General features: G+C 46.9%; 1 protein-coding gene across 1 annotated transcript in view; it reads left to right on the top strand.

The window, feature by feature from the left end:
- The window catches only part of MTO1 (mitochondrial tRNA translation optimization 1), a 342,142-nt gene that overhangs the window by 146,776 nt on the left and 168,239 nt on the right, over positions 1-27,127 (top strand). Inside the window, exon 7 of the mRNA XM_086932362.1 lies at positions 20,073-20,263. Coding sequence (XP_086788488.1) covers positions 20,073-20,263 — 191 coding nt within the window. The remainder of the gene's footprint in view (positions 1-20,072; positions 20,264-27,127) is intronic.

The following is a 27,127-nucleotide window of genomic DNA, read 5'->3' as shown; positions in this document are numbered from 1 at the left end:
ATTTATCTCACTGCACCATCCCAGCTCAGAACCTGGCTATATGCAAATCAGTCTGTCCCTGGCCCAGTGCATCATGGGAACAGGGCAGACTAAACTACCAGGTTCTGAGCTGGGATGGTGCAGTGAGCTAAAAAACGATGATGGATCAAGCCCTGATCTTTGGACTGGGTAGGAGTGTTCTGCTTAATTCAGATACTCTGTCCATCACCACCCCCTTTTCTGAATCGTTTTGTCCACCATAAGCGTGGAAGGGTATACTCAGATGTGAGTCCCTTGCTCACTGCACCATCAGGATTCAAGCAAGCCGGGCCGAAGTCGGCTGAAATGCCAGAAACCGGTCCCCGGAAGCTTGTTTCCTTCCCAGTATAAGAATTGGCTTGGTAGTTTGGTCTGCCCTGTTCCCATGATGCACTGGGCCAGGGACAGACTAATTTGCATGTAGCCAGGTTCTGAGCTGGGATGGTGCAGTGAGCTAAAAAACGGTGATGGATCAAGCCCTGATCTTTGGACTGGGTAGGAGTGTTCTGCTTAATTCAGATACTCTGTCCATCACCACCCCCTTTTCTGAATCATCTTTTAGACATGGCTGGTGAAGGTGGTGGCATCCTGTGAAACAATCAACTCATTATCTTGTTGAATGCATCCATATTGTGACCTGCCAGGCTGGTTGGTGGTGGGCAGACTAATGAACTACAGAGATAAGGAGGCCATCCTATCTTTGGATCTCGATCTTTGGAGCCAGTACTATATGAAAACCTGCATATATTCCAATTCCCAGGTTACAGTGCAACGCCGCAGAGCATCCTTCCTGGAAGTGAAACGATGATTTAGACAAACAGGCTTGACCTACTCACTACTATTCCCAGCTAAGTTGAAGGTTACCATGAACAGGTCCAGCATTTCTTTCCCTGAGCCTTGTTGGAGCAGCGCCGATATGAGCCCTCGGCTCTATCAACTCCACGATCCCGAACGGACAAAACCCAGCAGCTGAGTAAACGCAGAAACTGTGGAAATGGAGAGCCCAGAGTAAACACCCCCACCCCCCTGATGATGTAGGGCCAAGAAGAAAAAATCCAGCCACTGTCGCCTGCAACCACCTTGTGGGCCGATCAGTGATCCCCACTTGCCCAGGCCCCTGAGGAAACGCTCTTTGAAACAGGTGCAAGTGCCTTATTGGGCAGTGCCACATAAATAAATCTGCCAGACACTAATCCAGAGACTGCAGATACTTTGGTGTGAGGGGACTACTGGCAAGACGCTCAGGGCCACGATTGTAAAATACCCTAACCGACCCTGCAATGAATTGGGAGGTGAATGCCTGCCTATCTCTTGAAAGACACTGTGAAATAAGTCATCCTTCTCTCCCCAAAACTCATGGATGCCCATGAAAGACTGGTTCTGCCGCCCGTCTTTGGCGGGACCCGCTCCAGATTTCCCTATTCCTGCCTTTCACTAAGATGCAGTGGGTCCTGCCTTTCACTAAGATGCAGTGGGTCGACGGACCCACCTTTGAGTAATATGTGGCCAATACACTTTTCATTTGAACTGCTCCAGGCCATGGCACACTAGCTGCCCCCTAGACACTCTTCTTGGAAGTAGTTCTGTATCCATATACACAACCCAGAGAATCCCACCTGTTGTGTACTTGCTGCAAATCTATATAGCATCTGCCCGTTTAGACAACGTAAATAAAGGGATTGTTGTCTAGACTGATTCCAGACTTCCCCAAAGGATATGTTGGTGTTTAGACCAGCTAGCTAACAGTGCTAGCATGAGCCCCCTAACCTTACCAGGGAGCGAATCGTTTCTGGCAGTTATCGAACATGACAAACCTTGATCCTTCTGGGATTGTGGAAACAGTACAGTACTTTTTGCTCTGTCACTCGTGCTCACTTGGTCTCAGAGAGAAACTATGGGGCCGTTTTCATTAAGCATTTATTGAACCAGTGTCATTCTAGTATAAAATATGTTTGCTGTGACAATCATTAGACAGAAACAGACGTATAAGATTACAAACACCAACAGAGTAAATAAAAGGTTGAATTCTACAGTGATGCTAAAACAGTGAATATATGCAGGCATATAGATACATGGCAGTAATCAATCGTACTCCTACTATGCGGACCATATCTTAGTGTGCGTCTATGTGTTCCCAGCATGTATGTGGGTGTAAAGCCAAGAATCCCCTAGGAAAGAGCCAACCCCATTACCTGATGGGAAAGAACGTAGGACCCTGTCTTGGTGTTGAGTTGGACAATTGTATTGTGGCATTGTGGCATACTTATATAGCGCAACCTGTCACCACCAAGGGCATCCTGGCGCTTTGATCCGTACTCAGTGGAAACAGTAGCTCAGCCTATCCTGGGGAAAAGATAAGTCTTTAAAGCCTTTCTGAAGGAAAGGAGATCTCCAAGGCTTCTCAAGGATAAAGGCAGAGAGTTCCAGAGTCTGGCTGCCGCTACTCTGAAAGAGCGGCCCCCCATCCTCACTCTCTGGAATCGTGGGACTACCAGTAGCCTGGATGACGAAGAGCGTAAAGCTCTAGATGGACAGTACCAGGCAAACATTCGCCGCAACGGAATGGGGCCTAGCTCGTGGATAGCCCTGAACACAATACATGCTGCTTTGTAGCGCACCCGAAGATGAACTGGCAGCCAGTGAAGTTCTCGCAGTGCTGCCGTTGATGAACTATGGTAAGGGAGAGAAAGGGCGAGTTTGGCTGCGATGTTTTGCACCCTTTGCAACTTGCCCAGGAGTGTTACCGGGGCCTCCAGAAGTAGTGCGTTACAATAGTCAAGTCGACTTAGGATGGTACAACGCACTACTTCTGGTCTGGCTTGCACAGGGAGAAGAGGAAGGACCTTGCGCAGCATACGAATCAGCATCATACATGTTGATGAGATCTTATTCACATGTAGATCCAACTGCAGGTTAGGCCCAAAAGTGACGCCTAAATTGCGCGCTGATTGTGCCGCAGACACCGTCTCTGAGAAGGACGGAGGCCAGAAGTCCACTGGAAGGTCACGAGGAATTCGATCAGTGGAGCAATGTAAAACCTCCGTCTTAGTTCCGTTGAACTGTAACGAGTTCAACCGGAGCCATTCCGCTGTCGCCTGCATGCACCGATGAAAGGTCTCCAATGTGACTGCCTCCTGTCCCTCCAGAGAGAAGACCAGCTGGGTATCGTCTGCATAATTAAATGCAGAGATATCAAAGGTTTTGATAAGCTGGACTAGGGGGCGGAGGTAGACATTGAAGAGTATAGGGCTGATGGCCGAGCCCTGAGGTACTCCTTGTCTCACTCTCCGTTCCTCCGAGCTGAAGGGGGGTAATGAAACCCGTTGCTGACGGCAGTCCAAATAGGAGATTAACCAATCCCTGGCCTTGTCCCTGACCCCGCATTCCTCCAGCCTAGAAATCAGGGTGGGATGGCTGACCGTGTCGAACGCGGCCGACATGTCGAGCAGCACCAAAAATGCTGCCCGACCACTGTCGACTCGCGCCCGCAGGTTGTCTAACACGGTCACCAACGCGGATTCCGTCCCATGTGCTGGGCGGAAGCCGAATTGCGTCTCATCCAACCAGCTGTTCCCTTCTAGGAAACTGGACAGAGCACGGGTGACCAACTTTTCCATAATTTTAACCGGAAAAGGGAGCAGGGAGATTGGCCGGTAGTTAGAAAGGCAGGCCGGGTCGAGCGTAGGTTTTTTTGGGATGTCAGAGCACTGCATGTTGTAGCTTCTGCAGGCTGGGACCCCAGCGTCTTATGTGAGTGTGGAAGCTTCTCCTCTAACTAGTGTTCGGTATGGTTCTTTTTTAACAAAAAGATAGCCTCAGGGTTCCTTACACATTTAATATGTTATGGGTGCGATCATGCAAATGAGCCTAGAACAATACCTGCAATTATTCAAAGTAAATGTAAATGTAAATGTACATGTATTTATATAGCGCAAATCGCCCACATCGCAGGCATCCATGCGCTTGCTTAGGGAACCCGTCCTGGTATTCCCCTGTGAGATAGCCCCGGCAGGGTATCCACAAGGTGAAAGCCAGGCCTCCCGCCGCGAGGGGCCGTTGTGGAGATTAAGCAAGCTATTGCCCAGAGTCGCAGAGTGTGAACCCGTGAGTCGAGTAGGCACCGGAGCGAGAATTATCGAGTCCGTGGAATTTTTGAGCCCAACCCCCGTCGAGGCGGGGAATTGAACCCTGGTCCAGGGCCGATCTCAGCTTCCGGGTCTGCCGCCTCTAACCCCTGAGCCACACTTCTCTACAAAGTAGTTCTTTCGCCCTAAGATGAAGATGACCGTGACTTTTACACTGAGTATGTTTATGCTCTGATGTACGTCATGTGCAGGGGACTTTTCTAAGAGCCCTCATGCATAATATATGAGGCTAGATTCCAAGAAACTGATAGACATCTATCAGAACATAACTCGGTAAAAGGTCAGTGCTAGAACCTTTATGCGGAGCAAGGTAGGACAAATGTAGGTAAAAGGTTGTGTAGCTTCCTAGGCCTAGAGTGGGGTACATTGGGGCTCATAACACACCTATGGGACTGTTTGTTATTATTAGTTTGGGCAGTTGGAGTTTCCTCAACTGCCCTGGGTAGGGAGTTGGGGGTTCTTCTTCACTTGCTCGTAAGGTCATACAGTATGACATTGTTTAGCGCTGAGTATTCCCTACCCTACATGCAGATGCCCTTGAGAAATATTCTGATCCTCACGTTTCCCTCTCTCCCTTGCAAATGGGGGCTGGGCGCAGGCAACATGCAGTACATCAATATATCAGAAGTAGAGACACCTAGATAGCGTTCCTCCCTAAAAATACCATAGCTGGAGGAGAAGACATACGCCTGCTGAAACGCTGATATGGTCAATGCTATGGCACTACATATTAAGGATTTGGCCGCTGAGCTCTTATATGGGTTAGACCCTGAAGGGCGATATGTACTGGTGGAGGGACAGCTAAATGGCAGGCCCCTTCTATTAGGTAGTATCTTTGCGCCAAATGTAGCACAAGCATTTTTTACCCGTCTTAGTGTCATCCTTACCAGATGGTCGCATTACCTTGGATCATTGGGGGAAATTTTAACTGTCCTCAATTCGCAATTGGATCACTCATATCCTCCTTTGCCAACCTTCCCTCAGTGGCAGCCGTGGCCTGCCTTTCTCAGTGGTTCATAGTCCCTGAATCTAGATGCAAGAGATCATTCCTACTATTCACTCCCATGTGATCTCCATGTTTGCCTGGACCGAATACTCTGTCAACCGGCCCCCCTGCTACAGGCCATTAATGCCGAATATTTAAGGGAACACATTCTCAGACCACAACCTGATCCAATTTTAATAATCCATATTTGTAACATGCAAACATATCACCCCTTAAGGTTTTAATGCACTTGGGGCCATCAGGGAGATTTAGTGAGCTATTGCCTAGAGTCCCATGATGTTGAGCTGAGCTACTGCCGGGGATCATACCGTGAGCGCCGCACTCCGGAGTCAGCTACTCTGACGGCTGTGCCGCATCTCTCACATTACATCTTGAATGGGGTGCATCGCATCCACCGGTCCTTACATGGCGATTGCAGCCAACCGTGCTGGAGAATCCGAAATTTCGAGATGCGACCCACTACCTGACTGAGAACTGGGACACAGGTCCCTCCAGATCAGGGGAATGAGAAGTGCTGAAAGTGGTGCTTCAAGGACCATTCATCCATGTGATTGTGGGCACAACGGCAGACCTCCATAGAGACCTGGTCCAGACGGAGACATCTTTAGAAGCCCTGGAAGTAGCAGTGCGTTCCAAGTCCCTTACACATGGGGACGGAGCACCATGCCCAACTGAATGAGCAACTGTGATGCCTAGACTTTTGGGCCTATTAGGTAAAAATGCATGCATAAGGGGACAAGTCTGGCCATCTGCTGGCATCGCTACTGAGGAGCGTGATTCCAGTCACCCATATCACCATGCTTCCAATGACTCTGACCTGCCTAATACCTAGTCAAGCGAATAAACATGCAGCATTTACTACTCACTACCAAAACCTCTAAGACCCCCCGTAGATTGCCAGGCCAACATCCGAGAGTTTCTCGAAAGGGTTACACTGCCAGTTGTCGATCCACTAGACAGGGAGAAACTCACAGAGCAAGAAATCAAGGGGAGCCATTCGGGGTGGTGCCTTGGTAATACTCTGGAATTAGATGGGCTGCCAGTAGAGTTCCGCAAAGCTTATGAGGACCTTCTAGTTCCTGAGATGCTTGAGCTGTATCAGAATGCTTTAACAGAAGGTCGGCTTCCGCTGATGCACCACGAGTCCTTACTTGTGTCCCTCCCAGAACCTCTAAAGATGGCATAATATTGCCCATTGTCTATGCTAGGGACTGATTGCATAATCCTAAGGAGATCATTGCGGTTCGGCTCCTTAAATGTTTTCCGCATCTGATCCACCAGGATTGGAATGACTTAATCCCCGGTAGATCAACCACTCTCAATATTCGTAGACTCCATAGAGTGATGAGCTGGCCCCTGCCCACTAACCCTATATGGAATATATAGTATTAGTTCAACGTAGTAATGGCGAGTGCACACCTTTTGTTCCATCCCTTTTACAAGTTTTAATCTGGTGTAGTATTTTTTAGCGTGCTGGCCCGGAATCGTGGTCTGCCCTGGCCACGTGATAGTGAAATACAACAGGAGAAATGGTGCGACCTCTCACACCATGTCCAGGCGCACAGCAATCACGAGTGCATGACAATAATGCAACAAGTTGATCCAAATGTATTCATCCTTTATTTGAATGTCATTTTCATCACGAAGTTTGTTTTTAATCCCAAGTTTTCTCAACAGTCACATGAGAGACGTCTCACATTAGTTACGGTAACCTTTAACGCTGCAGAAATGCTGACATGCCTTAATCTGAAGCTCGGCGTAACAGTGAGTAATCCTCAAAGTTCATCCAGATAACCCAATGCATTTCGGGCCATAAGCGGCCCTTCGTCAGGGGTATTCTACGATTTAAAAAAACAACGTTATAACACCAAGTGTTTCAAAACTAAATGCCTATGCAGCTTGTAATTCAAAAGCGTTGCGCGCCATTATCACATGCTTCCTCCACTTCATTAACGTATTCCCGCTTATCGTGGCTAAAAAGCCACTACTAAATCAATATCCACATCCCCATTTCACAATCTTCCACACTCCACTCCAATTCGAATGTGCCACCTGATTTCAGTACAAGGTTTCATTACGTGCAAACCCTCCAAATCCTGAACTAGAAAAACTGATTTTCAACACACTGGGTAGTTACCTTTCAACAATTCTTTCCTTTCGCCACACGGGCAAACAGTTGTTTGAACTACGTTAATTCAGTAAATCATGTCTGTGTGCTACAAGTTTTTGGGAGATTGTGAAATGGGGATGTGGATATTGATTTAGTAGTGGCTTTTTAGCCACGATTAGCGGGAATACGTTAATGAAGTGGAGGAAGCATGTGATAATGGCGCGCAACGCTTTTGAATTACAAGCTGCATAGGCATTGAGTTTTGAAACACTTGGTGTTATAACATTGTTTTTTTAAATCGTAGAATACCCCTGACGAAGGAGCGCTTATGGCCCGAAATGCATTGGGTTATCTGGATGAACTTTGAGGATTACTCACTGTTACGCCGAGCTTCAGATTAAGGCATGTCAGCATTTCTGCAGCGTTAAAGGTTACCGTAACTAATGTGAGACGTCTCTCATGTAACTGTTGAGAAAACTTGGGATTAAAAACAAACTTCGTGATGAAAATGACATTCAAATAAAGGATGAATAAATTTGGATCAACTTGTTGCATTATTGTCATGCACTCGTGATTGCTGTGCGCCTGGACATGGTGTGAGAGGTCGCACCATTTCTCCTGTTGGAATATATAGTATTAGACTTGGAGAAGGCATTTGATACCTTAGACTGGGGGTTTATGTTCACAACACTAACATCCATGAGCATCACTGGTAGTCTTCAACGCCTCATCAGACTCTTCTATACGGATCCCACTGCCCGGGTGAAGATTAGGCAATGTATTTCTGACCCAATATCTGTGAGTAGAGGAATGCACCAGAGATGTCCTTTGTCCCCACTCCTCCTCACCTTACCGATGGAGCCGCTGGAGCAGCGGCTCAGACAACAAGGCCAGGCGTGGGGCATACCCTTAGGTGAAGAGACATATATAGTCTCCCTATACGCGGATGATGTACTATTCTAAGTCTATGACATTTTAATTCGGCATTTCGGAGATCAGGGACATCCTGATGGAATTCCGAGCCACTAGGGAGTGAACTGGGCTAAATCTGGTCTGTTCCCGATTCACCCGGACTGCCCTGCCACTGCACTTGATGGTGGACTCGCACCTTCTCTGCTGGGAGCTGCGCACCTTCCAATATTTTTCACATTTATAATACCACACAAGATCTCATAGATGGCAACCTTACTAGGGCTGTCACTTCCCTCTGCACTCAAATGGCTCTTTGGAGCATGCTCCCACTCACTGTCCAAGGTAGAGTATCACTGTCTAAAATGGTGCTGGTCCCACTTTTGCTATATTTTGCCACAATCTTCCAGTGTACATACCCTGAAGTACGTTTCGTGCCCTACATGCTACACTGGGGGACTTCCTTGGAATAAAAGCCAGAACTGAGTCACACTACTTAAGTTACAGCTCCTGGTTGAGGGCTTGGGGGGTCTTGGGGTCCCTAACTTCGAATATTATTATTTAGCAGTGCATGAGTACTCCGTCAGATCAACAATCTGCTGCATGTAGCACATAACAGCTTTTGTAGGAGTCTGCGTCTAATGCTGATTCTAACACAATATTCCCCCAAGATTTGTTTCAGTTCCATTGGGCCTTTCCGGGACCTAGACGGGAGGGAGGGTCTGATGGCATGGGATGCTTCTGACGTGGACACCCTTTCCCATAACTGCATACTCGTACTGTTCGAGCAATTACAGACTGGTTGTAAATTGCCAGTGGGACATTTCTTGTCTTATGGCCATTTGTTAGCTGAAATGAAGTGACACTGGCAGATTGTTGAGCCAGAGCAGCACCCCCTGGTACATACACTTCACACTACAGGCAAAGGCCCACAGCTGATCACCTGGTTTACACTTGCTCTAGTATATACACCACAGGATCCCATAGGATATTGGTATATCCACGTAAACTTTCTTGTAATGCCAAGTTCCAATGCATTCAACATAACATTTTACATAAGGCCTGTCTCACCCCGGCAAGACTACGCAGGGTATTTGAGCACCGAAGTCCGACATGGGCCATATGTTCTAGGACTGCCCCAAAGCACCGGTACTGTGGCGAGAGGTCAAGGGTGCACTGACTGATATCATAGGCCACAAAGATCTATGCACCATGGAGAGTGGATTTCTGAGCCTTTTCAAGCGCAAGAAAGTAGGAAGCAAGGCAAACTGCTTCATAGACCTGATGCTGCTCATACTCCAAAGGCCCATTGCTATTAACCGGGGTTAAAGGACTGGTGTGCAGCAACAAGTGGAGTAAAGCTAAATCTGTGGTGCTTAGGCGGGAGAGAGGAGCTCCCCGATTAAGGAGAAATACATCCCTGCAGCCCTGTTACTGGACAGCACTGAACTATGGGGGGGGGAGGACGATTTCTCCGGTTTAATTCCTTGAATCCGAGTCCTATAAGAAATATGGAAATACAGTGTGGGGAGATGTCATCCAGCAGGCACATAGCACTATTCATGTGCAAAGCTAATGGTTCATCTGTGAGGAAGGTTCTAGATTTGATAATGAATCCTTGAGGGTAGAATTGGATTGACCGAAAGGAGTGGGGTTAATGAGGAAAACAAGGCAGTGCCCCTAAATGGTTAGACCCTGCGGTGTTCGCTCCCAAGGATGATGTTAAGACCATCAGGATGTGTGTTGATCTTAAAGACCAGAATATCCAGGTAGATAGACAACAACGTCCCAACGTTTCTGAAAAGTCTGTGCTACTAGGCAAAGCACAGATTGATGTTAGCTGAGGTAGGAATTGGACTTTTGACTTAATTTGGGACACCCTTGGGAATATACCATTGCTTCAGAACTTGTTTTGGGTGAGCATTTGCTATGAATACTTCCAAAGAGTCATGAGGAATGTGTTGGAGGAAGCAAAGTATATTTTTTCTGCGATGATATGTTGGTTTATATAGCAAAACAGGTTGAACATGTCAAACCTGGTCTTTACAAAAAATAAAGTCAGGTCAATCCAGAATGGGAACTCTAACTTAATTTATTTTGGACACACTATTTTTGGCGGGCAGAGTACGTGGGGGGGGGGGCTTGAGGCATTAGTCCCAATATTGAGTTGACCGAATCCATACTTAAAGCACCTGCCCAAGAGACAAGGATCAACAGAACACTTTTTCCTTGGCTTTGATGAATAGTACTCTAACTTTATTCAGGACTTTGTCTTTCGCATCAATCCCTTGAGCACCTTTTGAGAGTCTTGATGGAAAGGGGGAAAGGGTTTTGATGGTCGCCTAGTTGTCAGTTGCCATTGACTAGTATCCAAGAGGAAATACGGAGGATGCCATCTTAGTGCATTTTGATGTAAGGAAGAAGACTGCATTGACTACTGCTGTGAGTCACTTTGGATTGGGTGTGGTGCTTGCTGGCTCAGGTTAAGAATGGTAAGGAGAGTTGTGGCATTTGCCTCCTGCTCTCTCAAATAGGAGGAGTGGAACTACTTGTTTTTTTAGCTAGACGCTCTTACATTCAGCCCATCACTTCAAGTTTTTCTTGTGGGTATAATGTTTGTGATGAGGAGTGATCAAAAACCCTTAGTGAATCTTTTCACATGTAAAGGAGGTAAGGCCGCTACTCTAAGGATAAGTAGGTGGATGAAAGGTATAAGGGATTTCAGTTTTGTTTTGAAGTGTCTATCAGAATTGAAGATTACAATCACAAATAGTCTTTCTAGGTTACCATTGAGGCCTGAACAAAAGAGGAAGACTACAATGTGGGCGAGTGAAAGAAAGGCAGACAAAACAAATTGGGATTTGGCTTAAGAAGAAGACGAACCAGCATTGCGCAGAATCATGAAGCTCAGGGGTTGTCCAAGTTGTCAGACTCTGAGAAGCTGTTCTGGAACATGAGAAGTGAATTATGTTTAGTAAAAGTAGATTTGAGGTTTCAGATGAGTTGCCCACTGAAAGTCTACAAAAGAGTTGTGATTTTGACATACATGAGACATCGGGGTAGAAATATGACAAAGTTTCAGGTGTGGAAAAAATATTGGTGGGCTAAGCTGGACCAGATGGTGTAGAATGAGGTGAAGGGATGCCAGTTATGCGGCCTCCTTCTTTTAGGACTGGAAACACGCTGAAGTGAGACCCCTTCTGAAGAAACCATCGGCTAACTGAGCAGAATCTAATATCTGCTGGCCCACCTCCCTGCTCCCCTTTCCAGCAAAGGTTCTCGAGACGACGATCAACCAGCAACTCATTGAACATAACCTTCTGGGCCCCTCCCAATCTGGATTCCAAACCAACCACAGCACTGGGACAGCTGTAATCTCAGCCACCGATGACATCAGGGCCCTCCTAGACTGCAGCAAAATGGCAGCTCTCATCCTCCTGGACGTGTCAGCTGCTTTCGACACAGTCACCCATCACATCTTGATCAACGGACTCCACCACATTGGAATCCAGGGAGACGCCATCAAATTGATCACCTCATACCTCACAGGATGAACCCAGAGAAACAGTCTCCCACTGATCATCTTAAAGCACAAGATCTGTGTCATCCCCCAAATATCGTCCCTCAGTTCCCCCCTCTTCAAAACATACAATAAACACCCCCCCCCCCCCCCCCCCTAACCTCCTGGCCAACTCCATCAAATCGCACTGACTCAACATCATCTCCTATGCCGAAACACACAGCTCATCCTCTTGCTGGCAGAAGACACATCCACCACCAGAGCCAACTTCTACATATATATGAATAACGTCACTGACTAGATGAGGGACAACTGTCTTAAACTCAACATGGAGAAGACAGAAGTCCTCATCTTTGGGAACAACATCTCTCCATGTGACAACACATGATGGCCTACTGAACTTGGCCCACCCCATACAGACCATGCCCACAACCTCTGCAGTATCGTCTTGGACAGCAAGCCATCTATGAAAAAAACAGGTCAGCGCAGTTTCAGTTGCTTGCTTCCACACCCTACGCATGCTACGCAAAATCTTCCAGGGGCTCATAACACCAGAAGGATCGTCATGCAGGTCCTCGTCACCGGCAGGCTGGACTACAAGACCATATTCTACGTAGGAATCACTGCACCCCTTCTGAAGAGACTACAGTCAATATAGAACTCAACGGCTAGATTCGTCCTCGACCTTCCCAGACGAACCCACATCTCACCCCCACTTCAAAAAGTTGTGAGAAAAGCTCCTTTGTAGCCAGTGGAGGTGCCAGGAGAAGAGTGCTGTAAACTGGAGATGGGCACTGTGGGTCTATTTCATTCTTTGCCACCCTCAGAGTGCTGTTAGTATACAACACAAATAAGTGGGTTGCTATAAGATGCATAATTGTGGCCACAGCCGGAAATGTGTTGGAGTTCTTGAAAGAGGAGTTAGCCATGAAAGGCATTTCGAGATGCATCATTATGGATAATGGATACAATCTGAATCAGCGGAGATACATGATTTTCTGGAAAGCTTAGCTTACAGGCATTACAAAACTGCTCGTTACTGTCCCAACAAATGGTTAGGTTTAGAGTATGAATAGGATGGTTAAAAGCTGTGTGCAGAGAGTAGTGGAGTTTAGGAGGTCTTTGAAGTGCACATTAGCTGAAACAATTTGGGCCCACATAATAACAATTGTGACATTTGTGTTTTTGAACGCGAGACTTGCTGGATCAAAATTGAAAGTCCTTTGGATTGGTGGAGAGAGAGAGAGAGAGAGAGCGACAAGAAGTTGAAAAGAGTTACCTGTCAGAGAGGGTTGTGAAGAACCAGGAAAAGTACAAAGGGTAGTTTGACAGAAATCATAGTCAAATGGAAATGTTTGGAGGTTGGTGGCATGGTGTATAAACCAAGATGTTTCAAGAACAGAGGCAGTGGATCTCTGGCATCTTTTACAGGTGTGTAGGTCTGGAGGAAAGTTTGTTGGGAATGATTCTGGAGATAATTGGATTAGGTTGAGATTGGTCCGAGCAGACAGTGGATGAGGTAATTGTGGTGCTGCTGCAGTTGCTCCTCCTGATTTAGCAAAAGATGTTCCGCTTCAACCTCGCATTCTGTTGGTCAGGGGTAAATGTGCTATCATGAGTCCTCATTGGAAGCAAGGCTGTTCGTTAATACATGAGACTGTCAACGGCTCTACAGTTTTCCACCTTTGTTCTTCTTTTTTTATCTTCCAAGTGTTCTAGTCACCTGGCCACGATTATCTTTTAGTGTATTACTTTACTTTATGTTTTTCTTATTCATTCATATTCTGTTTTGAGCTGTTGTGTGGGTTTCATTGTGACTTTTGTGAAAGAAGGGAGATGCTATGATGTACTTAGTTGTGTTTAGGTGGGTGGGCACTGGAATCTATATATGTCATGAAATGTGATATTTAGGATTAGAATGTTCTTCCTCAGTTGGTGAATCACCGTCCATCTGCCTGCTCTGGGTGTCCATTTAATGTTAGCAACCCACTCCTGTGTTTTTCCTGTCGCGGCATTGGACAACTTCACAGGTGTGTCCGGTCCATGTGTAGAAATTCTGTCTGAGTCATCAGTCACACTGCCTTTTGTTATATCTGCTTCTTCCCTGTACACCTTCCCTCCCTTAAGAAATCTGCACAGAGCTTTTTAGGGAGGTCCCATCAAGTCTGGAAAAGGATAGATGTTTGAGTGGCAAATCTGTTTTCTTTAAATCGCTTCCTGTGGTCAACATCTCCATTGGTAGTGTTATTGTGCTTTGATTATTTTAATGTGTATTATTTTATTGTGTCCCCACGCACAACTTTATCTTGGCACTTGAATTACACAGGAGGAATAACTAACGTGGAACAGTCACCATCTTCTCAAAAATACCCATACTTATGTTGGCATTCTGGGATATGCACTAAGAATTGCGAGACAGTGCAGAACATTCATAAAGTGTTAGTAGATTCTGAATCCCCCATGTGAGCTTGTGATGTGAGGTTATTTACTGGGACATTCTAGTGACTACATTACTCTTGCCAGCAGCTGCAGGCTGTAGAGATTCACTCACAGGCAATAGCAGAAGCTGCTTTGTTTTATGGTCCTCCTTAAGACCATTAATGACATTCGGATTAATCTGGCCCCTTAACGTTGAAAAAGTTAAGGGCTTCTCATGTTGGCTCTAATGTGCTCATGCACTATCTTTTCTTTGCGCTCATTATGTCTGTCTTTTAGATGCACATTCCTTCCTTTGCATGTGCTTCATCCAACCTTTGTACATGCCTTGTCTGTTCTCTATACTTATACTATCTGTTCAGTGCATGTCCAATGCTATTTCTTTACTTTACGCTTTTTCCACTGTAGGCCATGGACATGCTCGCGATGAGTGGTTCTGCTGTAAGGTTCTGCTCAAAGCTTCTAAAACAAATTACACAAAAAAAGGAACACTTACTTTTAAAGTGTTTGTTTCCAAAATATATTAAACTAAGGACAGTGTAAAAGGTTGACAAGGTTAAGGATTAAGGGTATAGGATATCAGGTACAGGGTCTCATGATATGACGGTTGGACTTGTGGTTAACTAAATAGGGTTAAGAACTTTGGGGTAGGGCTTGGAGTATTTAAAGTAGGTTTATGGGTGTAGACTGTAAGGTATTGGCCTAGGGCTTTAGGGTGTGCTGTAAGTTGTTATGGGTTGTGTGTATAGGGTAAAGAGTGTGTGGTGTCTGATATAAACTATAGGGGTTCAGGGTTGAAGGTTGGGGTTCATGGGTATGGAGTACAGACTTGAGGGTTTCAGGTATAGGGCTTTAAGGTAATAGGTTAAAGGTTAAGGGTATAGTGTTAAATCATAGGGTCAAGGATTACGGGGTATAGAGTTAAGGTGTTAAGAGTTAATGATACAGGGACCATAGTATGAGGCTAGGAGCTGAGGGCTAGGCTTTGGGCTATTGGATATAGGTCTTCTGGGTAAGAGGTAAGCACATAGGTTTCGGAATAGAGGGTATTGTGTATGGGGTAGGGGTTAGTTTTAAGGAGATGTGCTATAGGGTTAAGGGGTTGGGGTATACAGTTGATGGTATGTGGTATTGGGGGTAGGGGAATTTCTAGGGTTAAATGTTTGTTACTTTTGTAAGTACTAAGCTATACTGTCTCGGTTAAATGTTTAAGTGTAAATGGAGGTAAAATACCATCACTCCGCATTTTTTACTCCGCATACTTTCACTCCTCATACCATTAGTACGCAGGTACCTTTACTCCGCATGTTTTCATACCGCATGCCTTCATATATTATATGCTTTTATCTCGCATGCTTTTATGACGAAAATCATTTTAAAAGCATGATTGGTAAAAGTATATGTTTTAAGGTAAGTTGTAAGGTAAGTATATGGGTTTTTTTGGGGGTCAGGGGTATTTTAAGGGTGGGTTTGGGTTATGGGGTGCAGGGGTATTTAATGGTTAAGGGGTACAGGGTTATTTTTAGGGTTCAGGGGTAGGTTTGCGTTTTGGGGTACAGGGGTATTTTTAGGGTTCAGGGGTAGGTTTCGGTTTTGGGGTACAGGGGTATTTTTAGGGTTCAGGGGTAGGTTTCCGTTTTGGGGTACAGGGGTATTTTTAGGGTTCAGGGGTTGTTTGTGTTTTGGGGTACAGGGGTATTTTTAGGGTTCAGGGGTTGTTTTGGGTTTTGGGGTACAGGGGTATTTTTAGGGTTCAGGGGTTGTTTTGGGTTTTGGGGTACAGGGGTATTTTTAGGGTTATGGGGTTGTTTTGGGTTTTGGGGTACAGGGGTATTTTTAGGGTTCAGGGGTTGTTTTGGGTTTTGGAGTACAGGGGTATTTTTAGGGTTCAGAGGTTGTTTGGGGTTTTGGGTACAGGGGTATTTTTAGGGTTCAGGGGTTGTTTTGGGTTTTGAGGTACAGGGGTATTTTTAGGGTTCAGGGGTTGTTTTGGGTTTTGGGGTACAGCGGTATTTTAGAGTTCAGGGGATGTTTTGGGTTTTGGGGTACAGGGGTATTTTTAGGGTTCTGAGGTTGTTTTGGGTTTTGGTGTACAGGGGTATTTTTAGGGTTCTGAGGTTGTTTTGGGTTTTGGGGTATAGGGGTATTTTTAGGGTTCTGAGGTTGTTTTGGGTTTTGGGGTACAGGGGTATTTTTAGAGTTCAGGGGTTGTTTTGGGTTTTGGGGTACAGGGGTATTTTTAGGGTTCAGGGGTTGTTTTGGGTTTTGGGGTACAGGGGTATTTTTAGGGTTCAGGGGTTGATTTGAGTTTTGGGGTACAGTGGTATTTTTAGGGTTCAGGGGTTGTTTTGGGTTTTGGGGTACAGGAGTATTTTTAGGGTTCAGGGGTTGTTTTGGGTTTTGGGGTACAGGGGTATTTTTAGGGTTCAGGGGTTGATTTGGGTTTTGGGGTACAGGGGTATTTTTAGGGTTCAGGGATTGTTTTGGGTTTTGGGGTACAGGGGTATTTTTAGGGTTCAGGGGTTGTTTTGGCTTTTGATGTACAGGGGTATTTTTAGGGTTCAGGGGTTGTTTTGGGTTTTGGGGTACAGGGGTATTTTTAGGGTTCAGGGGTTGATTTGGGTTTGGGGTACAGGGGTATTTTTAGGGTTCAGGGGTAGGTTTGCGTTTTGGGGTACAGGGGTATTTTTAGGGTTCAGGGGTAGGTTTCCGTTTTGGGGTACAGGGGTATTTTTAGGGTTCAGGGGTAGGTTTGGGTTTTGGGGTACAGGGGTATTTTTAGGGTTCAGGGATTGTTTTGGGTTTTGGGGTACAGGGGTATTTTTGGGGTTAAGGGGTTGTTTTGGGTTTTGGGGTACAGGGGTATTTTTAGGGTTCAGGGGTTGTTTGTGTTTTGGGGTACTGGGGTATTTTTAGGGTTCAGGGGTTGTTTTGGGTTTTGGGGTACGGGGGTATTTTTAGGGTTCAGGGGTTGTTTTGGGGTTTGGGGTACAGGGGTATTTTTAGGGTTATGGGGTTGTTTTGGGTTTTGGGGTACAGGGGTATTTTTAGGGTTCAGGGGTTGTTTTGGGTTTTGGAGTACAGGGGTATTTTTAGGGTTCAGAGGTTGTTTTGGGTTTTGGGTACAGGGGTATTTTTAGGGTTCAGGGGTTGTTTTGGGTTTTGAGGTACAGGGGTATTTTTAGGGTTCAGGGGTTGTTTTGGGTTTTGGGGTACATCGGTATTTTTAGAGTTCAGGGGTTGTTTTGGGTTTTGGGGTACAGGGGTATTTTTAGGGTTCTGAGGTTGTTTTGGGTTTTGGTGTACAGGGGTATTTTTAGGGTTCTGAGGTTGTTTTGGGTTTTCGGGTATAGGGGTATTTTTAGGGTTCTGAGGTTGTTTTGGGGTACAGGGGTATTTTTAGAGTTCAGGGGTTGTTTTGGGTTTTGGGGTACAGGGGTATTTTTAGGGTTCAGGGGTTGTTTTGGGTTTTGGGGTACAGGGGTATTTTTAGGGTTCAGGGGTTGATTTGGGTTTTGGGGTACAGGGGTATTTTTAGGGTTCAGGGGTTGTTTTGGGTTTTGGGGTACAGGGGTATTTTTAGGGTTCAGGGGTTGATTTGGGTTTTGGGGTACAGGGGTATTTTTAGGGTTCAGGGATTGTTTTGGGTTTTGGGGCACAGGGGTATTTTTAGGGTTCAGGGGTTGTTTTGGGTTTTGGGGTACAGGGGTATTTTTAGGGTTCAGGGGTTGTTTTGGGTTTTGGGGTACAGTGGTATTTTTAGGGTTCAGAGGTTGTTATGGGTTTTGGGGTACAGAGGTATTTTTAGGGTTCGGGGCTTGTTTTGGGTTTTGGGGTACAGGGGTATTTTTAGGGTTCAGGGGTAGGTTTGGGTTTTGGGGTACAGGGGTATTTTTAGAGTTAAGGGGTTGTTTTGGGTTTTGGGGTACAGGGGTATTTTTAGGGTTCAGGGGTTGTTTTGGGTTTTGGGGTACAGGGGTATTTTTAGGGTTCAGGGGTTGTTTTGGGGTACAGGGGTATTTTTAGGGTTCAGGGGTTGATTTGGGTTTTGGGGTACAGGGGTATTTTTAGGGTTCCGGGGTTGTTTTGGGTTTTGGGGTACAGGGGTATTTTTAGGGTTCAGGGGTTGATTTGGGTTTGGGGTACAGGGGTATTTTTAGGGTTCAGGGGTAGGTTTGGGTTTTGGGGTACATGGGTATTTTTAGGGTTCAGGGATTGTTTTGGGTTTTGGGGTACAGGGGCATTTTTGGGGTTAAGGAGTTGTTTAGGGTTTTGGGGTACAGGGGTATTTTTAGGGTTCAGGGGTATGTTTGGGTTTTGGGGTACAGGGGTATTTTTAGGGTTCAGGGGTATGTTTGGGTTTTGGGGTACAGGGGTATTTTTAGGGTCAGGGTGGGTTAGTGTTTAAGGGTGCTGGGGTATTTAAAGGGACTAGGGTGGAATTAGTTTTTAGGGTATATATATATATATATATATATATGTGTGTGTGTGTGTATTATTAATATAGTTCTAAATATAATGTAATTTTAAAGACTTAATTCTTCATTTTATTTAAAATTATATATATATGTGTATATATATATATATATATATGGTTAAGCAAACGCCCAGGAAGAAGGGGCTTATGGCCCTGAAACGCGTAGGCATTGAAAACTGAACACGCACTTACACAAGCAGGCAGCATCTTCAGCCTGGAAGGGAGAGAATCGTCGAGTGCGCCTCCAAGCTCCAGGGCGTTTGCTTAACCATTAATACACGGTGTCTGGCCGTGGGAGGCAGCAACATCATCAGCTGGGATTAACGGCACCTCTCCAGCTGATCGAGGCCGACCTTCGGAACTGCTTCAGCACTGGAAACGGCACGACTCTCAATATGCCAACAAAAGCCTGCTTTGTAAGGACGTGACTCACTCAGAGGCAAATAGAAGAAAAAGGAAAATATTTTTAAACGCAAACATGAACTTACTAAAAGGAGATGAACTAATCTGCATACAGGACTCCATGCCCCATAATGCACGATGGAATGTGTAATACTGACACGCCCATGTGGGAGGTATGGATAATAAATGTCCTAAAGTGAAAATGTGGACCTCATTTTGTTGTTTAAAGCCCAGGAAGAAGGGGCTTATGGCCCTGAAACGCGTAGGCATTGAAAACAGAACACGCACTTACACAAGCAGGCAGCATCTTCAGCCTGGAAGGAAGAGAATCGTCGAGTGCGCCTCCAAGCTCCAGGGCGTTTGCTTAACCATATATATATATATATATATCTTTAAAGATAAAGTACTTTTACAAAGTATATGACTTCACCACACATGCATTTGCGTTATAATTGCATGCGGAGTGAAGTCATATGCGTTGTGAAAATTTGCGGAATCATGGCATGAGGCGTAATGGTTTTTGCGGACTTAAAAATGCGGAGTGATGGTATGCAGGATTTTTTTTTGCGGAATGGAAAGACATATTCGTAAATGGATAAGGATACACAAGTAAGGATTTGGGCATAAGGTAATGGGGTTAGGGTAAAGGGATAACCCCCGTCATTACATATGTGTATTTCCACCATTGGAAATGTGTTTAAATTAAAGTGTGTTGAATGTTACGTTTATCTGTTAAAAATAAAAAAATGAAGCAGAATGGAACACAGTTTCAAAGTTATGCAATTAGGAGAGTTGAAATCAAACTGATGCTGTGTCTCAGTAAAAATGTCGAATTAACAAGATTAACCCTCTCTGAGTGGCATATCACAAATTTGAACATGAGATGTGATCCAAGTATTATGAGCCCATGAAGCACAATGCCCAATTGTACACCGCAGTCTAGAAATTAGGCCAGTCATTTCAGTGTTGCCATTTGATTAGATGCAGTTGTAAATTATTGCTATAAGCTATCACTTTATTTCCATGTGATTGTCTTTCTCTACTTCTAGATATTGTCCTTCCATAGAGTCGAAGGTTTTGCGTTTCCCAAACCGAGTCCATCAACTGTGGCTGGAACCAGAGGGACTAGACTCTGATGTCATCTACCCTCAAGGATTGTCAGTTACACTACCAGCTGACATACAGGAGCAGATGATCAGAGAAATCCGGGGTCTGGAGCACGCAAGAATACTACAGCCAGGTAAGGAGCAGTCAGCCCGTCAGCCCTCCCCCCCCCATTAGATGGCCAGAGAAAAGGCAGTAGTGAGAGCTGCATTGAGCTCTAGTGATTGGGGTAAGGGTTGTTTAGATTACACCAGAATCGGCTTGCAGTAAGTAAGTAAGCTATCTACATGGTGCGAGAACCATCAGGAGACAAAATAACTATGAAAAAAACGTAAATACCATAATTTACTCCACAAAAAGTCAAAAGTCCAGCCTGAAGTGCGGGAGGGCAATAACTGAAACTTGTAGACTCCTATACTTATTTAGGTTCACCTTGTGTATAAAAGACCACCACAGAACACATTTGGCCAGACGAAAGAGTAAGGCTGCATCATTGAGGACTGCTCTGCTAAAACTATCTAAAAATCTAGATGGCACATCAATTATGGCTCTTTTAAATGTTATCAAAACCAAATACTTACCAGCAATAACCAATGGCATGGAGGTCTTTCTGGAAAAGCCTAGCGCTTGATTAAATCTGGTGCAGAGATAACTATCGAGAATGATTTTCAATCTTCTGCAATCTTCAAGCCTAGTGGATGTTCGTTTGGAATTTGGACCAGTTGATCTAGAACTTAGAGCAAATAGTGCCCTCGCTAGACTCAGGTTTGATGTGGAAAAAAAACTGAGCCGACCGCTTTTTCAAGGCATTTCATCCCAGGAGTGGGTCAGCCCAAAATTATAAGCCAAAATATCATGGCATGCAGAAATAGCCAGAAGTCTAATTGAAACGAAAATAGCATGCCCATGAGACCAGGCAATTTCTAGATCCTCCTTTAAGAGTCTCCTAAGAAACATAATGTTCGTAGCATGTGTTGCTGTAGATACACATGCTCTGCATACGACTGCCATCCAGTGTTCGGCTCAGACGTTTGAAAGTTTTTAGTTTTTTTCCTAAGTAAGTCTTTGAACTCACAAGGTGCTGTAAAGCTCCTACCTGTGTTGGCAATGCATATGGACACCGACTCCATTTTAGATTGAGTTCTTCCAACCAAGTGGTTTGGACATGTACTACCGGAGCTCTGAGTTTTGTTGCGTTCCTGAATATTCCACTTGCGCCCACAAGGTATCATTTTATTCTGTTCATCGAGGAACTTTCCTTGTCCACGCTCCATCTTGATGTCAACTTTCAGAGATTAACTCAGGTTCAGGTTTCAAGTCTTTATTTCGATTTTTGACAAATCATAAAAGACACATTATAATACATTAATAAAACAAACAATAAGTTTAAAAACCTTTTGCAAAGAAAGGGATGCAAAACGGTAGTGGACAAAGGCTGTGTACATTTAAAACAAACCATCTAGACCATACAATAATAACCTTAAATAAGTTGATTTTAGAGGAATTAAGAAAAAGTATTAAACATCTAGAAAGAGAAACCTGATTTAAAAACATGATATTTTAGTAATACATTTCGAGTCATGTCGATCAATAGGAAACCATTTCATGCTTAAAGTGCAAAAGGAGCAGATAATAGTAAACAGATGTTCGAGGCATGTGGGCTGCTGAATTCATATCTGTGCATAGATCGCCGCCTAGTGTTGGGTCCGGATGATTGCACATTGTTGTCCTGGAAGAGTCTTCGAAGTATCACGAGATAGGTGGCTCCTCCCCTGGACTACAGTGCGCATGGGCATCGCCTCCATCCCCAGATTGTTTTTTTCCGCCATTGGGTTCGGATGTGTTTTCGGTTCCCTCTGTCGGAATCGATAGTTGTTCGACTTTTCTATTCGAGACCAAAAGGTCTTTAGGCTGAGCGTCGGTATAGTTTCGTTCGGGTTTCTTGTCTGACTCTCAGCTCCGAACTCTTGCTACCCTTCCGCGTGCTCTCGGCGCGGACGGGCCTACAACTTCTGCTATGGAGCGGACTCCGTTCAAGAGGTGTCCGGTGTGTAACTTCGTCGGGCCGCTAGACTCCAGGCCCAGTTATCGGCTACCCCGGCGCCCCCACCAGACAACATATTCGAAGAATCTGTTGGAGACGACGACGACGTACAAGTTTCGTACTCTGGTCCCGCGTCCGAAGGGGATGCCTACGACGCGGGTGATGAGGACTTTGACGAAGTCGCCGACGAGGTAGGGGACGACGATCGGGCTATTGCCACCGTGGGGGATAGCTCGGAGGAGGAGCATCCCCAACCAGACTCAGGGGTCAATCCCCTTCATGCGGCCCAGGTCGAGGGATCGCCTTCGGGCCTTACCCAAGACCTTGTTATAAGTCCAGCAGCCCCGCCTCCGGGCCCTGTCACGGACATTTCTAAGGCGACACTCCCGTCCAAGAAAACGAAAGTGAAGCCATCGGGTCACGCTTCCTTGGTTTCAAAACCGAAAGTGAAAGTTGCGGTGGTGCAGAAGGTTCTGGAGGTGTCAACTTCCAAACAATTCAAGATGGCCGACTTGAAGAGCCACGCCAAGATGGCCGACCCGAAATCATCGGGGTCGACGCCGAAGGCGAAGTGGACTGACGCGGCTGCGTCGGCGCCGAAGACGGTCGGTGTCGAAGACCCGAAGACGGCTCCTAAGAAGCGTCAGGGCGACGCCGCAACCCAGGCTCAGCCGGCGCCGGCCCTTGGAGACAAGGCGCGTGAGGTGTCGGCCCCGAAGAAGGTGCCCTTCATCGAACCGACTCCCGACTCGGGGAGATCGCTCGAGCCGGTCAAGCCCTCTCCGGCCTTCACGAAGAAGGTAGCGGAATCCTTGCAGCGGATACGGAAGGACAATGTGGTTCCCGATTCGGACGTGGCGCCTAAGCACACGCCAAAGCCTGCCAAGGCGCAAACGCCTATCCGCTTTACCCTGCCGCCAAAGTCAACGCCGAAGGCTTTCGCGCCGAAACAGGGCGGGCCCTCAAAGGAGGTCTTGACACCAAAAGCAGCCTTGGTGGTGTCGAAGCTTCGGCTCCAGCCGCTTGCTGACGAGGAGCGTCGAGAGGTCATCATCGACGCCAATACTGGAAAACTGTCTCTCCTCAAGAGGAAAATCACCACGGAGCCGGTGTTGGAACATTTTCGGATCCCTCTCAAGAATAAGAGGGACTCTGCGGGGACTTCGGCCCCGATAGAGCCTATGTCTCCACAAGCCCTACAACACTCGCCAACGCGTTCCACCGCAGGCGATGCTGATGATGAGGACGTCGAGTACAACTACCCGGCGTACTCGGATCCGGACGAGGAACACGAACCTTGGTCGGCCGGAGGCGACCCAGAGGACCCGCAGTCGGGCCAGGACACGCAACTTTTTGCGGCCAAGACATCACCAACGGAGGACTCGGCGGCCTTCAACGCTCTAATCGAGAGAGCTGCGGCTAACCACGATGTCGAGCTGCACTCAGACCCTGTGGATGTGGACTTTTTATTTGACACTTTCTCAGTAGCCGAAAAGTCGGTCAAAACACTGCCAATGCTTAAGGGGGTGCTAAAACACGCAACGGAGGTCTTCAAGGAGCCCACCCGGGCGCGTGTCATCAACCCTCACATTGACAAAAAATATAAGGCAGCGCCCTCGGACCCAACATACATCAAGGGACACTTGCCACTGGACTCGTTGGTTGTATCCAACGCTCGGAAGAGGGCGAACTCGCAGACCACTGGTGACGCACCTCCCCCAGACAAAGAGTCCAAAATCTTCGAGGCCTCAGGGAAGCGAATCGCTGCACAGGCAGCTAATATCTGGAGAATCTCAAACACACAGGCCCTACTTGCACGCTATGATAGGGCTCATTATGACACCTTAGAATCACTACTGCAACACTTGCCTGACCAGTACAAGGAGGCAGGAGAAATGCTGATTCAGGAAGGAAAGCTCATCACAAACGCATCCATAAACTGTGCGCTGGATGTGGCCGATACAGCCTCCAGGGCAATCAACACCAGTGTGTTGCTTAGGCGGCATGCTTGGCTTAGAATTTCAGGGTTCAAGCCCGATATTCAGACGACAATACTGAACCAAACAGTTAATCCTGACCACCTGTTTGGCCCTGAGGTGGATGCGACGCTGGAAAAAATGAAAAAAGATACAGACACTGCCAAGTCTATGGGGGCCCTCCAGTCTCAGCAGTTTCGGAGTGGTTCCTTTCGCCGCTCCAATTCCAGAGGCACCTCAAGGGGTCAGGCATCGCAGTCCACACAGTATTACAAAAGTAACACCCAAACCTCATACAACAACAAGGGTAGAGGTGGCTACAGAGGCAATAACGTCCAGGGCAGGGGACGTGGAAACAACAGCTCCAGGTCCACCACCGCCAACAAGCAGTGACGTCTTGTCACTGCCCCCGACCATACAACACCGGTCGGGGGGAGACTCCAGCAATTCCTGCCCGCGTGGAAATCCATCACCACGGACAGGTGGGTCAAGTCTCTTATCCAGTACGGTTACTGTCTGGAACTTACTTCCATTCCACCAAACATACCCCCAAGGAGCCGTCCTATGTCCGGCGAGCACTTGACCTTGTTGCAGCAGGAAGTTCTAGTCATGCTGCAAAAAGGGGCAATAGAGCTCGTTCCATTGCAGGAAAGGGGAACAGGGGTTTACTCCCTGTATTTTCTAATCCCCAAAAAGGACGGATCCCTCAGGCCCATCCTGGACCTCAGGCCCCTCAACTGGTACATTCTCTCGGAGCACTTCCATATGCTCACGTTACAGCAAGTACTCCCTCTGCTTCAGCAGGGGGACTTCCTGGCTACGCTGGATCTGAAAGATGCATATTTTCATATCCCCCTGCATCCTTCCCACCGGAAGTATCTCAGATTCACGATTCAAGACCAGCATTACCAGTTCAGGGTTCTGCCGTTCGGGGTCACCACGGCGCCAAGGGTATTTACAAAGTGCCTAGCGACTGTGGCGGCGCATCTCCGTCGCCAGAACGTCCACGTTTACCCCTACCTGGACGACTGGCTCATTCAAGCAAAGACAGAACAACAGTGCGTCGACCATGTGTCACGCACCATTCATCTCCTGCACGATCTGGGATTCTCGCTGAACTACCCAAAGTCCCATCTCCAGCCCGCCCACGTGCGACAGTATCTGGGCGCGACAATCAACACTCTGGCAGCCACTGCGCAGCCAAATTCAGTGAGAATCGCCAGTATCCAGGCGCTGATCCAACGATTCAGACCCCAACACTCGCTTCCAGCGAAGGTGTTCATGCAGTTGATAGGCATGATGGCCTCCTGCATCTCCATTGTCCCGCACGCGAGACTACATATGCGTCCGCTTCAGGAGTGCCTAGCACGTCAGTGGACTCAGGCTCATGGGCAACTGACAGACCTAGTGTTGGTGAGCGGTCGGGCATACAACTCTCTGCATTGGTGGAATCCACAAAACCTTTGCAAGGGCCGACCATTCCAAGAGCCTGTGCCACAGATTATCCTGACGACAGACGCCTCTCTCCAGGGATGGGGAGCGCATGTACTCCAGTACACAGTGCAGGGACTATGGACACTACAGCAAAAGAAGATGCACATCAATGTGTTGGAACTGATGGCAGTCTTCATGGCCTTAAAGGCGTTCAAAGTACATCTGTGCAACAAGGTCGTGTTGATCCGGACGGACAACATGACGGCCATGTACTATATTCAAAAGCAGGGAGGCACACACTCTCCACAGCTGTCTCATCTGGCTCAGAGAATGTGGAAGTGGGCCATTCAGAGGAACATCTTCCTCATGGCAGAGCATCTCCCGGGCAAGGACAATCAGATGGCGGATCTGCTCAGCAGGCACAGCCATCAAATGCACGAGTGGGAGATACATCCATCAGTACTCCAACCGTACTTCCAAAGGTGGGGTCATCCAGAGATAGACCTGTTCGCCACAAAGGAGAACGCAAAATGCCAAAGCTTCGCCGCCAGGTTCCCACACCCGCAATCACAGGGCAATGCGATGTGGATGAACTGGTCAGGCAGATATGCGTACGCTTTTCCCCCAGCACCGCTGATACCGCTGGTGGCACGCAAGCTCAGGCAGCACTCGATGACTCTCATCCTGGTTGCTCCAACGTGAGCTCGCCAACCATGGTACACCACGTTTCTGGAACTCTCCGTGGTACCGCATCAAAGGCTTCATCTCACTCCCAGCCTTCTGACGCAGAGCCATGGCGACATTCAGCACCCAGACCCGCAACAGCTCAACCTGGCGATCTGGCTCCTGAAGTCCTAGAGTTTGGCTACCTCAATCTTCCTCCCGATTGCATGGACATCATTCGTGAGGCAAGGAAGCCCACTACTAGAGCTTGTTATGCGGCTAAATGGAAGAGGTTTGTCATCTACTGTGTTAACCACAATATTGACCCGCTAGATGCTTCCATTCAAAACATCATTTGTTACCTGTTTCACCTGTATCAATGCAATTAGGCGTACTCTTCCATCCGCATTCACCTGTCTGCTATGGCAGCATACCTCCAGAATAGGCAACACCTGTCGCTCTTTAAGGTCCCTGCTATCAAGGCTTTTTTGGAAGGACTCAAGAGAGTCATTCCACCAAGGACACCACCAGCTCCAGAATGGAACCTCAATGTGGTTCTTACAAGACTGATGGGTCCTCCCTTCGAGCCACTGCACTCTTGTGAGCTTCAGTTCCTGACTTGGAAGGTTGCGTTCTTAGTAGCAATCACATCGCTACGGAGGGTTAGCGAGCTGCAGGCGCTCACCATCCAAGAACCTTTCTTCCAGGTACACGCTAACAGGGTTGTGCTCCGCACTAACCCTAAATTCTTACCCAAGGTTGTATCTCAATTCCATATAAACCAGACAATTGAGTTGCCGGTGTTTTTCCAGAACCCAGAGACGCTGGCGGAGCGGATGCTCCACACCCTTGACGTTAAGAGAGCCTTGATGTACTATGTAGA

Source organism: Lissotriton vulgaris, chromosome 7 (genome assembly GCF_964263255.1).
Source record: "Lissotriton vulgaris chromosome 7, aLisVul1.2, whole genome shotgun sequence".
NCBI lineage: Eukaryota > Metazoa > Chordata > Amphibia > Caudata > Salamandridae > Lissotriton > Lissotriton vulgaris.
The sequence above is the reverse complement of the archived record's forward strand: the minus strand, read 5'-3'. Positions and strand labels throughout refer to the sequence as shown.